Below are 14,182 nucleotides of genomic sequence, written 5' to 3'. Positions count from 1 at the left end.
TCAATTTTTTAAATCACTGTCCACAAAGCACCTAGCCTGGTGCTTTGATAAAATGATTTCAAGCACCTAAAAAATGTATGTAACATAATTTTAAACCATGGGATACAAAACTATTTACCAACTGGTTCTAATTTGGGAGAAAATTAATATGCATAGGGAAAAAAATGTGCTGGCTGGTGTGGCCCAGTGGATTGAGTGCCAGCTGCAACCGAAGGGTGGCTGGTTGGCGTCCCAGTCAGGGCACAAGCCTGGGTTGCAGGTCAGGCCCCCCCCCAGTGAGGGAAGGGCAAGAGGCAACCACACATTGATGTTTCTCTCCCTGTCTTTCTCCCTCCCTTCCCTCTCTAAAATTAAATATATAAGGTCTTTTCAAAAACAACAAGAAAGAATGTATTACCTAAACAGAAATGTTAAACGTTTGCAAGGCAGAAAACGCATTAAAACTGATTATCCCAGAAGAGTGGGGCAAGGATTTTGTTGTACACGTTCGCCAGTTTTTCTACAGTGAACATGAATTACTTTTGTCACCTGAAAAAGAATGTGCTCTTCAGGAAAGACCTTGGGCAAATTCCAGGGCACGATTTCCTGGAGTTGGGAGAGAGGAGAGACTCAAAGCGAGGGCTCTGCTACAAAGGTGACCAAATAGTCTGTTCCACGGGAGGGAGCGGAACACAGCAAGTGTATGCGTGCTGCAAGGAAAAGAACCCCCGAGAAAGTCCGGCAGAGGGTGGGGCGAAGACGCACCCGGCCCCTGCTACGTCACTCCCGTGGGACCACCCACAGGCCGGTGAACTCCCGCTAAGCCGGGTGTGGGCTGGAAGCACGGTGGGAAAGAAAGAAACGGGGATTGGCGGTCTATTGCGGGTGCTACTAAGCAAAGAAATCAGAAACGAGTGAACGGACCCTCCACAAGGGACCGTGAGACGCCCCCACTGAGAACCGCTGCCAAGGCTGGAAAAAAACCCTGCGGAACTCCGCACCGCCCCCACCTTTCCCATAACCCCTTCCTTCATTCGGGAGGAGCTACGGCTGACTGGCACAGGAAGGGGCGGGGCCGTGGGTACGGAATCGTTGAGCGATCTCGCGAGAGCAGCAGAGAAGGGAAGCGCAGGTTGCAGGATGCGGTTCCTGGTTGTGTTGGTCTTGCTGAGCGTCACAGCGGCGGGTAAGACACTACCCCCCACACCCCAAAAATGTGCCACTCTCGACCCAAACACATCATCCTCATCGTGGCCCGTCGCCATCTGTGCTTTCTTCTTCTCTGCCCGACCCGTCCCTCCCTTCGTTTTCACCCTCACCACCAACGTTTGCCAGTTCCCCTAGTCCCTTCTAGCTCTGAGGATTCCTTTTTCCCAGCCTGCCTTGCTTCAGGGCCAACTGGTTTCTCTTTCAGGAGCCGCGCTGCCCATTTCTCTTTCATCAGCCGATAAAAAACTCTTTCTTAATCGGGAGAAGGGAGAGACTGCAGAAAGAGTCCCCAACCAGCCCCACTTGTTTAAGAGGGAGAAACCCATTCCCGCAGGTCTGCCCAAGGAAAACGACAATGCTGAGATGGCTATGCCACCCCTGTCCACCAAGGACAGTTCTGACAACTCAGAGAAAGAACACCAGCCCAAGAAAAATACTTCTGACAAGTTGGATCAGGAGCAGCAGGACATGAAAGACACTTCTGACAAGTCCCCTGAGGAGCACCAGCCAGTGAAAGACACTTCTGACAAGTCCCCTGAGGAGCACCAGCCAGTGAAAGACACTTCTGACAAGTCCCCTCAGGAGCACCAGCCAGTGAAAGACACTTCTGACAAGTCCAATCAGGAGCACCAGCCAGTGAAAGACACTTCTGACAAGTCCCCTCAGGAGCACCAGCCAGTGAAAGACACTTCTGACAAGTCCCCTCAGGAGCACCAGCCAGTGAAAGACACTTCTGACAAGTCCAATCAGGAGCACCAGCCAGTGAAAGACACTTCTGACAAGTCCCCTCAGGAGCACCAGCCAGTGAAAGACACTTCTGACAAGTCCCCTGAGGAGCACCAGTCAGTGAAAGACACTTCTTACAAGTCCAATCAGGAGCACCAGCCAGTGAAAGACACTTCTGACAAGTCCCCTCAGGAGCACCAGCCAGTGAAAGACACTTCTGACAAGCCCCCTCAGGAGCACCAGCCAGTGAAAGACACTTCTGACAAGTCCCCTCAGGAGCACCAGCCAGTGAAAGACACTTCTGACAAGCCCCCTCAGGAGCACCAGCCAGTGAAAGACACTTCTGACAAGTCCCCTCAGGAGCACCAGCCAGTGAAAGACACTTCTGACAAGCCCCCTCAGGAGCACCAGCCAGTGAAAGACACTTCTGACAAGTTGGATGAGGATCACCAGCCCAACAAATATAGTTCTGAGCCTGAAGGGGCTTCTCCACCCAAAGAAGAGAAAGAAATGCTTGGCCCTGCCTCTGGAGAGAGCCACGAAGGGACACTTTTAGATTCCACAAATAGGAAGAAGGTTGACCTTTATAAGGACAATCTTGGAAGTGCCAGTGCAGAGAGCAGCCACTTCTTTGCTTATTTGGTGACAGCAGCCATTCTTGTTGCTGTCCTCTATATTGCGTATCACAACAAGCGGAAGGTAAGTCAACAGTTACCTTAAGGGGAATGGGGTAGCCTCTCCCTTGAAAGCTTGGTGTATGCACTAGTATTCATCACTTAACTTGCCTGTGAGCACTGGGGATTTCAAGACATTTCAGTTTTGTTTTGTTTTCAGATCCTGCTAGGCTCTACTCTTGTTTTATAAATTATTTTCATATCTGTTTCCTCTGAGTGCCCTCTGCTGCTGCATTAGGACATTAGGTGCTAAATGAGGACATTATTACCAGTCTGACCTGAATTGGGGTCTCCTTCTATAATCTTGAACTTATATCCTTCACAGCCTCAGAGGACCTGAGTAACTGACAATTTGTAAGTAGTTAAAGCATTTATTTTCCTGTTTCCACTCTCAAGATAGTGTACCATTTTCTGAGTGTGTGTCTTCCACATGCAGTGGCGGAAAGAACAGTTACACTGTTTCTAACATCCACAGCAGAGAGCCCAGAGGTTATATTCTACAGTCATTTGTATATGTGCTGCCGAAGCGAGCACTCTTCTACAGTCATTTGAATTTCTGATTCGAAGAAAGACCAGAAAGTGCATGGATATACACATCTTTTACTTCCTATTTTTTAAAGATTTTACTTATTTATTTTTAGATAGAGAGGAAGGGAGGGAGAAAAAGTGGTAGAGAAACATCAGTGTTTGGTGCCTCTTGCACACCCCCTCCTGGAGACCCGGCCCACAACGCAGGCCACATTCCCAGGCATGTGCCCTTACTGGGAATCAAACCAGCAAACCTTTGGTTCGAAGGCCAGTGCTCAATCCACTGAGCCACACCAGCCAGGGCCCGTCTTTTACTTGTTTAGGAGGGTTTGGTGTGAACTAATACCTGTGTCACTTAGCAATTACTCCAGTGACAAAATGATTGCATTCTTTATTGAGCTCTTAAGAATTGAGTACATAGTTTCTATAGCCTGGTCAAAACTGGAGAGCTCAATTCATGATGGCCATAAGGCCTATGGCTGTAGGAATGATTGAAGACATTTAGTTAAAGTGGATGTAGAACTTTACATCCACTTAGTTGGATGTAGAACTTCTTATTCTACATCCAGCATCGTGGAGAGTAACCTTAGGTATGATGTGTGAGTGGTATGGTTAAGATGAAGCAAAGTGTGGAGTGAAAGTGTGCATTAGCAGAAAAGAAAAATAATTGCTCCTGATTTTTTAAAAAGATCTCATTTTTAGAGAGAGGAGAAGGGTGGAAGAAAGAGGTGGAGAGAAACATCGACGGGTTGCCTCTCGTACATGCCCCAGTAGGACACCAGACCCACAACCCAGGCATGTGCCCTGACCGGGAATCGAACTAGCAACCTTTCGCTTTGTGGGATGACGCTTAGCCAACTAAGCCATGCCAGTCAGGGCTGCTTATGATTTTTGCAAAAGGAAAAAGATGTCTTAGCTTAGAGCTCTCCAGGGAAGAGGTGGCAGATCTTTGATTGAATACTCTTGAGTAAATCAACAGACTCCCACAAGCTAGAGCCCAGAACAGCCTTCCTCCCTCCCATTAATAGAAAATAAATAGTTATTTTCTATTTAGCAGTATACTAAAGCAGATTCTAGTAGAATTAAGCCCTGTTCTCCTTAAAATTGTTATAATTTAAACAGGCTTCTTCATGGGTGTACTGCTCTTTTTACTGTCAGGGTTATTAACAAATATACTACCGGGTGATTACCTCTGATTTCAGAGATTGAAATATGTCATTATAGAATCACTTGTTAATGATAATTCTTTTTTCTTTCCACAGATTATTGCTTTTGTCCTGGAAGGAAAAAAATCCAAACTTACTCGGCGGCCAAAGGCCAGTGACTACCAGCGTTTGGATCAGAAGGTAAGGAAGGAAGACCTAGGTCCATGGGCTCTGCAGCCCCAGCAGTGGGCTTGCATTTGGCACAGAAAACAGCAGCTGGTTCTGGGGGTGCTGCTACCATTGCCCCTGCCCTTTTCAGACCACAAAGTAGAGACATCAAATGTGCACATCTACAGTGTTAGAGGTAAGAGACCTTTAGTTACTTCACAATAGCTCCCTCCTTTGACAGGGGAGGAAAGTCAAGCTGAGAAGTCATTTTTTTCCCATAAAATACCACCTCAAGTATGTGGCAAAATCAAGGCCTGATGGCAGTTCCCTAGGCTCCCATCCTGTGCTTTTCATCTTACGTCAGCACTTCACAGATTTTCTTAGGCATTGTGATAGAAAGCAGTCTGATACACTAGCTATGGGGTAGAGCTTTGCTCCTGCATTTGTAGGAGGTTCCGAGGTGGCATAAATGCTGCTGGTACCACACATTAGGGCGCAAAGCACTAGACTACACTCCCTGAAAATAAAGGAGCCCAGAAACACAGGCCTCCAGCTTCCCAGATCAGCCCTGCTAAGCACTGTTGACTAGATTTCCTGAGTGCAGCCAACCCATGGCCCTGTCAGAAAGCAAAGACCTCCTTCCACCCTACAGCGGTGGGAGCCAAATAAGGTTCTCCTAAAAGGCAGTTGTTGAAGCATGCAGTGTACTCCCAGTGCCTTGCTGTGGGCAGGCCCCTTTCCTTTCCCCTTCTCTGTAGCAACAGCAAGGGCATTGGTAAAGAGTTGTTGGTGGCCCAACTGCAAGTTGTTCCCAGACTTCCTACAGGGAACACAGTTCACACGTACAGTTTGTACCAGCTATAGAGTAAGCTACTCGGCTTAGAACATCTTTGCTGACTGGCCCAGTAGGTCACCTTCACCGTATAACCCTGGCCAAGTACCTTTCCAGATAGTTGCCTTTAAGGATTATCTATCACCCCCCTTTATTTATAGTTTTTTTCTGATTTTAAAAAAGGCACATGTAAACAATTCAAAACAATATAGAATGGTACAAAGCAGAAGCCAAGAGTCTCAAATTCCCTCCACCAAGTGTGTGTTTTCTAGTGTATATTTTATTAATGTATATTTAGTGTATATTTTTATCAAACCAACTTGTAAAGTAATTGTAGGTGTTTTTATTTTATCAATGGCTGTTTTATGGTTGGAGGATCAGTTTGTCTTAATTCTGGGGGTTTTTTTTGAGCTTCAACTCCTTTAAGATCTTTTTCCCCCCAAAAATCACGGCAGTAAGGTATATTCCAATGGAAGAAGATGAATGTTACCAGTGCATTGTGTTATTTTCGTTTCAGATGTGATTTTTTTGTTTTTGAGAACCTCGTCCTCCCTGCTGATTTGTTTCTAAATCAAGAGAATTGAAGAGCGAAGTACTGTGAACTAAGGGACACGCCCTAGAGTTTGGTGGCAGTCAGGACTGGCAGAGGCAGGGGTTTGGGGGGGCATTGCTTTGGTTTTTGCACCTGCACTTTGGTGACCTTGTCCTCCTGTGCTCCCATTATCTGCGCTGGCATCTTCCTCCCTTGACCCCTCTGAGTGTGCATAGGAATGAGCATGTGGGAACCCAGCTTTGACCAAAGGGAGATCCCAGCCCTAGGCAGGCTACTACTGCTGACCTCCCTCCCTGGGGCCTTGGCTCTACAGTCAAGTTACCCCTTGAAAATAGCATTGCACTTGCCACTATTTATGTTTGCAGGCCTAGGAGAAAACTCAGGAGGTTGAGGTACTTTTCTACCAGGGCCTCTTACTTTAAGGAGGGATGTGCCCTGAAAGAGATATACAATGTGAATGCTGTCAGGAAGAAGGCTACATTGAACACAATTTTTTTCAAAGGCTTCAGCAGCAAACCAGAACAGCTTTAAAAAACTGCTTTACTGCCTGCTACCTGAAAGTTCAACCTGTCTAGTTTAAGTTCTTCATGTGTTTATAATATTTTCATATGACTTAAGACAAAGTGAATCAACTTCCATTTGGTTGTACTGATCATTAAACTGAACTGAGGGATCCTGGGAGTAAAGCTAAAGCTGTAAAGCCACTGTTCTCATCGCAGATTTTTAAAAATATACTTGATTATTGAAACACTCTTCTTCCTTACACTCATAGCAGGAACTTTTTAGAATAGGGTAAGTCCATGCTTTCTATGAGAGAACATGTAGAAGGGTTTTGGTCTGCATTGTTTTCAAAGGTCTTTTATGAAATAAGTTCCCCACAAACTCTATTTTGCCTGTCTTGCCTAAAAGAGGAAATAGACATATTTAGAAACTAACTGTACTCTTTCTTTTACCTTAATCTAATTAATGGTCTTCCCAACTGATATAGAATGCCAAGGGTAGTTAGAAAAATTCTTCTCTCCCATGGGAAGAGTTATTAAAATTTAAGAAATTTAGAGTTCCCCTAGGGTCACTGAGGGTAGTGTCTTGGATCAAGCTGTTTGAAGTCTTACGTAAATCTATTCTAGTCATGCTGCCCCATTACAGAGATCTGACAACAAGTTGTTACTGCAGAGGAGAAACTGAAGATAGCTGATCTCAGGAAATATGGAGTGTGGGAAGTGAGGGGAATTCTGTGCTCCTGAAGAAGTCAGTCTACAGAAGGGACCATCGGGTTTGTCCTCTTAGCTTCCACCTTGCTTAAAACAGTTCCTGGCTTTGAGTTGAGATTTTCATGCAGTGCAGGTGGAGATCAAGAATGAATGAGTACTCTACTTCTGCACCAGTCTTGTATTGGAAACCTTTCTTCCATTCAGAGGAATGAGTCTTCTAGCAGGCTCCCCTAGCATTCCCTAGGACCTTGGTTATTTTATTTCCTTTTCTGTCTCCCCGGTCCCTGCCTTTCCTCCTCCTCTCCAATGTTTTCTCTTTCTGTCTCTCTAGCACTTTCCCTCCAGCCTTCATGCATGCACAGGTACCCTCTGCCCACCCCTGCAACCATCCATCTTGTTCTTCAGTCTCCTATTCAACTTCTCCAGGAAGTATTGCTTCCATTATTTTGCCATTTATTCTCTTCATAATTTTTACAAACTCACTTTGGTCCCTGCCTTTCTACTGTTTTTCTGTAGGTTCAGATCCAGTGACATATTGTCAAAACTTAGTCTTGATCTTGATAGAATTGGACACTACTGACCATCCAAATAGAAATTACCCTTTTGTGGCTTCTCTGACATACTGCCCTGATGTCATGAACTCCTTGGCCTCACCGTATGCTGATGGGAGAAAGGGCCTCAAAGGCAGTTCTCTCTATTCCTTTGTCTCCTCAGAAATTCATTCATTCTCCATCCTCTGAGTGACTACAAAGTCTTTGTCTTTGGCCTAGTTCTCAGAGGAAACAGTCCTGTTGTGTGTTGAATATTTTAACACGGTTGTCCTGTTGTCACTGAAACTGAATTCCTTCTACCCATTAAACTGCCTCTCTCAACTGCCTGATTTCTTTTATCCTCTCAACTCCAAACTACAAACTTTTACCATTTTTATCACATCACAAAAATCTTATCCATTTTTTAAAAATATATTTTATTTATTTATTTTTAGAGAGGGGAAGGGAGGGAGAAAGCAAAGGAGAGAAACATCAATGTGTGGTTGCTTCTAGAGCACCCTCTACCGGGGACCTGGCGCACAACCCAGGCATGTGCCCTGACTGGGGATCGAACCAGCGAACCCCCAGTTTACAGGCCAGTGCTCAATCCACTAAGCCACACCAGCCAGGGCTTATCCATTTAAAAAAAAAAAAAACACTCCACCTGGCTGGTGTAGCTCAGTGGATTGAGCACGGGCCTGCAAACCAGACAATCGCAGTTCGATTCCTGGTCAGGGCACATTCCTGGGTTGCAGGCCAGTTCCCTGCAGGCCAATTCCCAGCAGGGGACACATGAAAGGCAACCGTACATTGACATTTCTCTCCCTCCTTCCCTTTCCCTCTAAAGATAAATAAATAAAATCTTTAAAAAAATACTCCAGCTATAGTCTTTCCATTTTCCCTGCTTCCTTGTCCCATACCCACTTTGCCTCTTTCCTGGATTTTTTTCAGGAACCACCTTAATTGGTTCTCCCATCCATCTTTTCTTACCAACATAAAGAGACCAGATTGATTTTAATACTTGCCAGGATCTGAAGCTTCTGATTTCATCCCTCATGGCTTAGAGAATCGAGGTTATAGGCTCTGTCGGATTCAGGATCTGCATACGGGCACTTGTCTGCTGGTTTTTCTCTGCATCCTAGCCAGGCCAAAGTCCCCTCGTGTTGGGTGCCTGTCTAGGCCTCCTTGCTTTTTGTTCTTGCATCCCTGGTTTCCCAGTTATTCTTTGGTTAGGTTGCCCTCTCTTTTTTTTTTCTTATCTCCCCAGAATTTGTTTCCTCATGGCCCAGCTCAGGTTTTCCCATGTACCTTCCTAACATCCCCAGCCTTGGGATTGACTCTTTTTATTTTCCTTTAATAGCTCTTAATAATGTGTCACAAATTTTGAAACTTGAGCAAAACAGGGTGGTCAGTATTAGATGTCTCCAGTCTCCCCAAGAAAACCAAGCTACCCGAGGGAGTGCCCCGGGCACCGTCTGCACACCGCCTAGCATGGTGACCTCTCTCAGGTACTTCAGTTCACTTTCTTCTCCTAGCAAAGGAGATGTGTTCTTTGATCGAGACCTCTGGACGTGACTTAACGGAGGGCTCACACAGCTCTTTCTGGTTATTGGTTGCTGTCCCCGACTGATGGATTTTGCTCATAGAGGAGAGCAGAAAGAAAGGTTGTTTTAAGAACCTAGAGGGTTGGTATTGCTGTGGAATCCACATATTCCACTTTTTGAGCCTCTGAGAAATAATATTTCTTGTGGTGAGTACAATGGAATTTAAGCTTCACTTAGAAATTGCACTGAAGGAAATCTCTCACACCAAAGGAAAACTTGATAGTTTTTGTTTTTTGAAGATTTGAAGCATGTTTTTCTAGAGATTGTGTGTGGATGAGGGTGAGCTGGCTGAGGTATCTTAAGCCAGCGGGGGGTCAAGCAAGGACGTACAGGAGTCTGAGACAGGCACCCCTCTCTAGATAGCTTTAGGCTTCCCTTCCTGCCCCAAGCTTTTGATTTGAAGGGTGGTTTCTGTCAGGAGGAATCTAATCTATGCTTTGGTCATGGTGGTAATGGAGGAACTTGTGCCCCTGCTGGATTACTGAGCAGAATTATGTACAGTCCATTCCTGGACTCTGCGGAAGCAGAGTACCTGTCATACCGAAAGGCTAACTTGGAAAGACCAATTAGTTTTTTATACATTTTCACATTTCTTTTCCCATCATAGCTTTTAATGAAATATTTGGCAGTAGACCTCTAAACCTCTAAAATTACCCTGATGGTGATTCTCATTTTGTTCTCCAATTCATGTCAATTAAATCAGAAAAAATAAAAAATAAAAGGAAGCCTGCCTCTTGTTTGTAAAGGGCAAGTTGGTACATAATGCTGCATGTGTGATGGAAGGTAGTGCGCTTTGCACATGCTGAATCTTTGCACATGCTGAGTCGTTTGGACAGGGAGGTGTGCCATATACCAGACCTGGTAGTTCTGCTAGCTGTTTTCTAAAAACTCTTGTTTAGCATGGCCTTGCTTAAGGATCTTGGGAAGAGATTTTCAGGTTTAATTGAACTGTATATCCAGAGCAAAGACTGAATCTCAAGTTAGAAACTCCTCTGTGAAAGGGTTGACTCTGAGCTGTATAGTTTCAAGCTGCCAACAAAGCCAGCCTCTTAGCACTGATTTTATATATATATATATATATATATATATATATATATATATATATATATATGTATATATATGTATATACATATGTATGTATATGTATATATTATATAATATTCCTTTAAGTCAGAAATCTACCATGTTAAATGATTGTTATTGTTTCCCTTTTTTGTTTACCTAATTAGTAGATTGGCACTGTTTTGCAGTGTTTTATATTTTCAGCTTTTGTAACTTAACTGTAATTTTTTTAAGCTTGTTTGGTCTAATGATAAGTATTTTTCAGTACCTAATGTTTTACTGAGCTTCTATGAATGCTACGTGATGTAATTTTGTATTATTGCACAGAAACTGAAATAAACTTCAAATATTAAAGCCACAGATCATTTTATTTTTAACCTTTAGTCTCCATTCACCTTCCCATCCAGTGTCTAATAAACTGGAAACGCCATTCTGGACTTTGTACACATTCTGTAGCATTCCCTGCTGTGACGGTGACTGATTTCCAACCCCACTTCTCCTCCCCACCAGGCAGCCCTCTCTAGGTCTAGGAGGTAGCTAACTGGGCCCTTAGTCATTATTCATTCAGTTACTTCTTGGCAATTGTCCTTTGCTGTACTGCTGGCCTGGAATGCTCTTACAGCCTGCTTCAACCTTGTGAAGCCACCATTCCAGTCCTGTGCCCTGCTAACACCACCCTTTGCTCTCTGTCTTTGGAAGATAAGTCTTGAGGCTCCATGAGGGTGTGTCTTGGGGCTGGCACATTGAGAACCCAGGGACATCCTCAATATAAGGACAAGAAATGTAGGGCCTCAGCTGCATATGAATTGGATATTATCTTGTCACACATACCTTGTGAAGTAATAGGTCTTTTTATTACCTCCAACCCCCACTACCACATTGAACCTATCACAGGTCTTCACCCTCTGAAAGAGCTCCTGGAACCTGCCAAAAATAGGATCTGGAGTCCTCTGAACCTATGAAATATTGACCAAAAGTTCACTAGGCACCTTTTTCTTTACCGGTGTAGACTGCGGCAATCTACACTGTGGATGAGAAGCCTCGAGACAGCTGGCCTAGCACTTTCAAGGGTCCTAGCCACCTGACTGAAAGAATATTCAGTTTGATTGCTGAGTTAGGAGGGATGGGTGTGGGATGCAGAACACTGCTTAATGAGGTATTAAGGCTATCCAAATCGGTAGCTGCCCCCTCCCCCCCGGGCCTTTTATTAGGGCTAGCATGTTATAAAAGGTATGAAAGATCATCCCTGCCCCAGGTAGAACAGCTTCATTTGAAGACGTGCCCTGACTGGTGTAGCTCAGTGGATTGAGCACGGGCCTGCAAACCAAGGGATTGAGGTTCGATTCCCAGTCAGGGCACATGCCAGGGTTGTGGGCCAGTTTCCAGCAGGGGACGCATGAGAGGCAACCATACAGTGCTAGACCTGTGTCGGATCTCCATTCAGAAATCAAAAACAAATGAGAGGGCTTTATCTGAGCAGAAACTATTGCTGAAAGACATTATAGCTAAGTCAGGGGCTGTGCCACAGCACTGGCCAAATTCCTCTGACTCATCCCTGACCAGACTAATTCTTCTTCTTTTGTGCCTGGATCCTTGAATGAAGCTTCTTGAGGTCTAAGTACAAGTTCCGCTTCAGGATGGCACTGCTGCACAGAAGGGCCCCTTGCAGGGCCCCCATCAACCCACAGGTGAAGATATCCTGGCCTAGGAGACAAGAGCAGAGACGCATGAGCAGCCCCCCAAGTAGGGGAGAGGGCAAGGGCTCTCGTGTTCATCCCTCAGTGCTGGGCCACCCTGAGATAGCTTCAGATCAGGCCCAGGATCCATGTCCTGCAGAGGCAGCCCCAGGCAGGTGTAGGAGGCTGTGGGGGCAGAAGGGCCCAAAGATCCAAACGGAGGACTGTGGGTGATAGGGAGGCCTTGGGTCTCAGCTCTTGGCAAGATGAGGCTGTCACTGTACCTGTCAGGTAGAGGTTGGGGATGGGGCTTTGGGCCCTGATGGAGGCTACTGCATGAGGATGCAGGCGGCTCAGGTCGTGGTCAGCCCCATAAGTGGCACCCCGGAAAGCAGCCAGATAGAACTGATTGGTCAGCGGCGATGCTCCAGTCACACTGTCCACCTAAGAGGCAAAAAAGGCGGCCACAGGAACCTTGCCAGATCCTCATCTCTTCCTCTCCTCTTCTTGAATGAGCTGACAGCCTGCACAGGTTCCCGGCCTTCCCCAGAGCTCAGTTAGCTCAGGGTTTCACTTACCTGCCCTGAAGAAAAGGGGGAAATGGCACCAAGAGTTACCACAACCGTATGGCCTACCTACCTTTCCCTCCAGCTGTGGGAACAGCTTCATGACAACTGACAGGGAGGCTTCAACAAAGGTGGCTTTCAGAGTCTCATAGCCACTGCTCCGCTTTCCCTTTGGCTCCTCCTGCCACTCCTCAAACCACTCGTAGGAGGTGGGCACCAGCACGATCATCGTGGACCGGTCTTGGGGTGCAAAGCCAGGGTTACTGCTGCCTGGCCCCTTCCCACCCCACCCCCTCTCCTGGGACCCCAAGCCCCACCTGGAAATCGGTCCTCCCAAGTCGGGTCCTTAGCTGATGAGCTGCTAATGAAGAGAAGAGGTATGTGTGCTGCCGCCTTTTCCCTGGGCATAGAGAGGTAGCGCTCCATTCTGAGGGTGAGAGGGGTGTAGCTGCCAGCCCATGGCCTTGGTCCTCACTGCCACCAGCACCACCCCAAGGACAGTTCATTGCCAGAGATGCCACTTAGCCCCCAGGGATGAAGCTGAGGCACGGCCTGGGTGTGGAAAAAGCCTTTCCTGGGGTAAATTCTTGCCCACTTCCTCCCATTCCATTTCTTGCTGCTGATTCCCCAGTGTCAGGGAGGAAGCAGGGGTGGGCTCATGCTGACACTCTCGTTCCCCCCACACACACACACGCCTTACGCTTTGTCCATGTCTGTGTCAAAATAAACATAGTAGTTGGTGGACTGCAGCCCCAAGTCCTTCTTGGTGCCTCGTAGGCAGATGAAGACAGACAACATGCCCAAGCCTGGCCGTATCATCTCCAGCTGCTGCTTCACACCTGCCAAAGACAGCTGGTGAGGACTGTGTGCACTGTGGCCCGAGGTGGCCACCTGCCACAGACAGCCTGCTGAGGCCGCTCACTGTACCTGCAGCCTAGCCTCAGTTGCCAGCCTAGTGCTTGGGCTGTTTTTATCGTGTCATTTCAACTGTAACTGTTGAAGTAACAATTAATTGGCAGGGCCTGCTCTCTTGTCTCCTCCCTGTCAAGGATACAACTCCAGACTGACTCTTCCACCTCCACCCACTTCTCTAGCATCTTAGAAGCCGGTGGCATGCAGCCTCCCTAAGCTAGAGCTGTCTCAGGCTAACTGCCACCAACCTTCCCCTAATGTCTGAAATTAGGAATGATGACTGGGCTCCATGCTATAAAAACCACACATATGAACAGTAGTTTGTTTTAAGCCTAAATTCCAGTATGAACTTCAAGCCACCTAATAAATGAATATATACAATTCATAATGTGCGGTATAGTCAGTACAAGGCTTTGAAATGGTAAGCAATGCAAAGGAACCAATGCGAACAACGCCTTGTTGCCCCAGCCCCAACACCTGCTTGAGGGATAACACCGGCTGCTCCGCTGAATTCATTTTACAACTATTTGTGGAGAACCTGAAATGTGCTGAACCCTCTGGGGGCCCTGGGGGTGCTGTAATGAGTCAGACATGCTGCCTGTCTGCTAAAAAGGAGGCTTTCCTGAAATGAGCTGGACAGCCTCACAAAGGCTGCAAAGAACTGAATGTTCTGGGTAGTGTAACCATAGAATCTATCGAAAACAGGCCACTTTTAAGAGCAAAAGGGACCATTATCATAATTATAGTAAGACAACTGGCACAAGACAGACGCCCTGCCGTGCGAAGGGAAGGGGAACGTGGGCTTCC

The 14,182-nt window shown here is 46.3% G+C and overlaps 2 protein-coding genes across 3 annotated transcripts in view; one reads left to right on the top strand and one right to left on the bottom strand.

Annotated features, from left to right (window-relative positions):
* Window positions 1-945: 945 nt before the first annotated feature.
* Window positions 946-10,581, top strand: TGOLN2 (trans-golgi network protein 2). The gene is made up of 4 exons (XM_037159693.2): window positions 946-1,165; window positions 1,394-2,613; window positions 4,379-4,462; window positions 5,779-10,581. The coding sequence occupies exons 1-4, from the start codon at window positions 1,120-1,122 to the stop codon at window positions 5,782-5,784; spliced, it is 1,356 nt and encodes a 451-aa protein (XP_037015588.2). The 5' UTR covers window positions 946-1,119; the 3' UTR covers window positions 5,785-10,581.
* Window positions 10,571-14,182, bottom strand: part of RETSAT (retinol saturase) — a 20,062-nt gene continuing 16,450 nt past the window's right edge. Inside the window, exons 7-11 of one of the 2 annotated variants that reach the window (XM_037159691.2) lie at window positions 13,164-13,302; window positions 12,781-12,824; window positions 12,537-12,703; window positions 12,182-12,341; window positions 10,571-11,925 (exon numbers count right to left, since the gene is read on the bottom strand). In XM_037159691.2, the coding sequence (XP_037015586.2) occupies window positions 11,786-11,925; window positions 12,182-12,341; window positions 12,537-12,703; window positions 12,781-12,824; window positions 13,164-13,302 (650 nt within the window). In that variant the 3' untranslated portion in view covers window positions 10,571-11,785. Of the gene's footprint in view, window positions 11,926-12,181; window positions 12,342-12,536; window positions 12,704-12,780; window positions 12,891-13,163; window positions 13,303-14,182 lie in introns of both variants that reach the window. The other variant, XM_037159689.2, reaches the window with a different exon arrangement.

The sequence above is a fragment of the Artibeus jamaicensis genome, unplaced genomic scaffold, assembly GCF_021234435.1.
Source record: "Artibeus jamaicensis isolate MK-2021 breed Jamaican fruit bat unplaced genomic scaffold, CSHL_Jam_final contig_384, whole genome shotgun sequence".
NCBI classification, from domain to species: domain Eukaryota; kingdom Metazoa; phylum Chordata; class Mammalia; order Chiroptera; family Phyllostomidae; genus Artibeus; species Artibeus jamaicensis.
The sequence above is the reverse complement of the archived record's forward strand: the minus strand, read 5'-3'. Positions and strand labels throughout refer to the sequence as shown.

What these genes read in the sequence shown, in the direction of transcription:
- TGOLN2 (XM_037159693.2), top strand. Translation starts at nt 1,120, where the DNA reads ATGCGGTTCCTGGTTGTGTTGGTCTTGCTGAGCGTCACAGCGGCGG. An exon ending in GCTGAGCGTCACAGCGGCGG is followed by an intron (nt 1,166 to 1,393) that starts GTAAGACACTAC and finishes TTTCTCTTTCAG; the next exon opens with GAGCCGCGCTGCCCATTTCT. An exon ending in CGTATCACAACAAGCGGAAG is followed by an intron (nt 2,614 to 4,378) that starts GTAAGTCAACAG and finishes TTCTTTCCACAG; the next exon opens with ATTATTGCTTTTGTCCTGGA.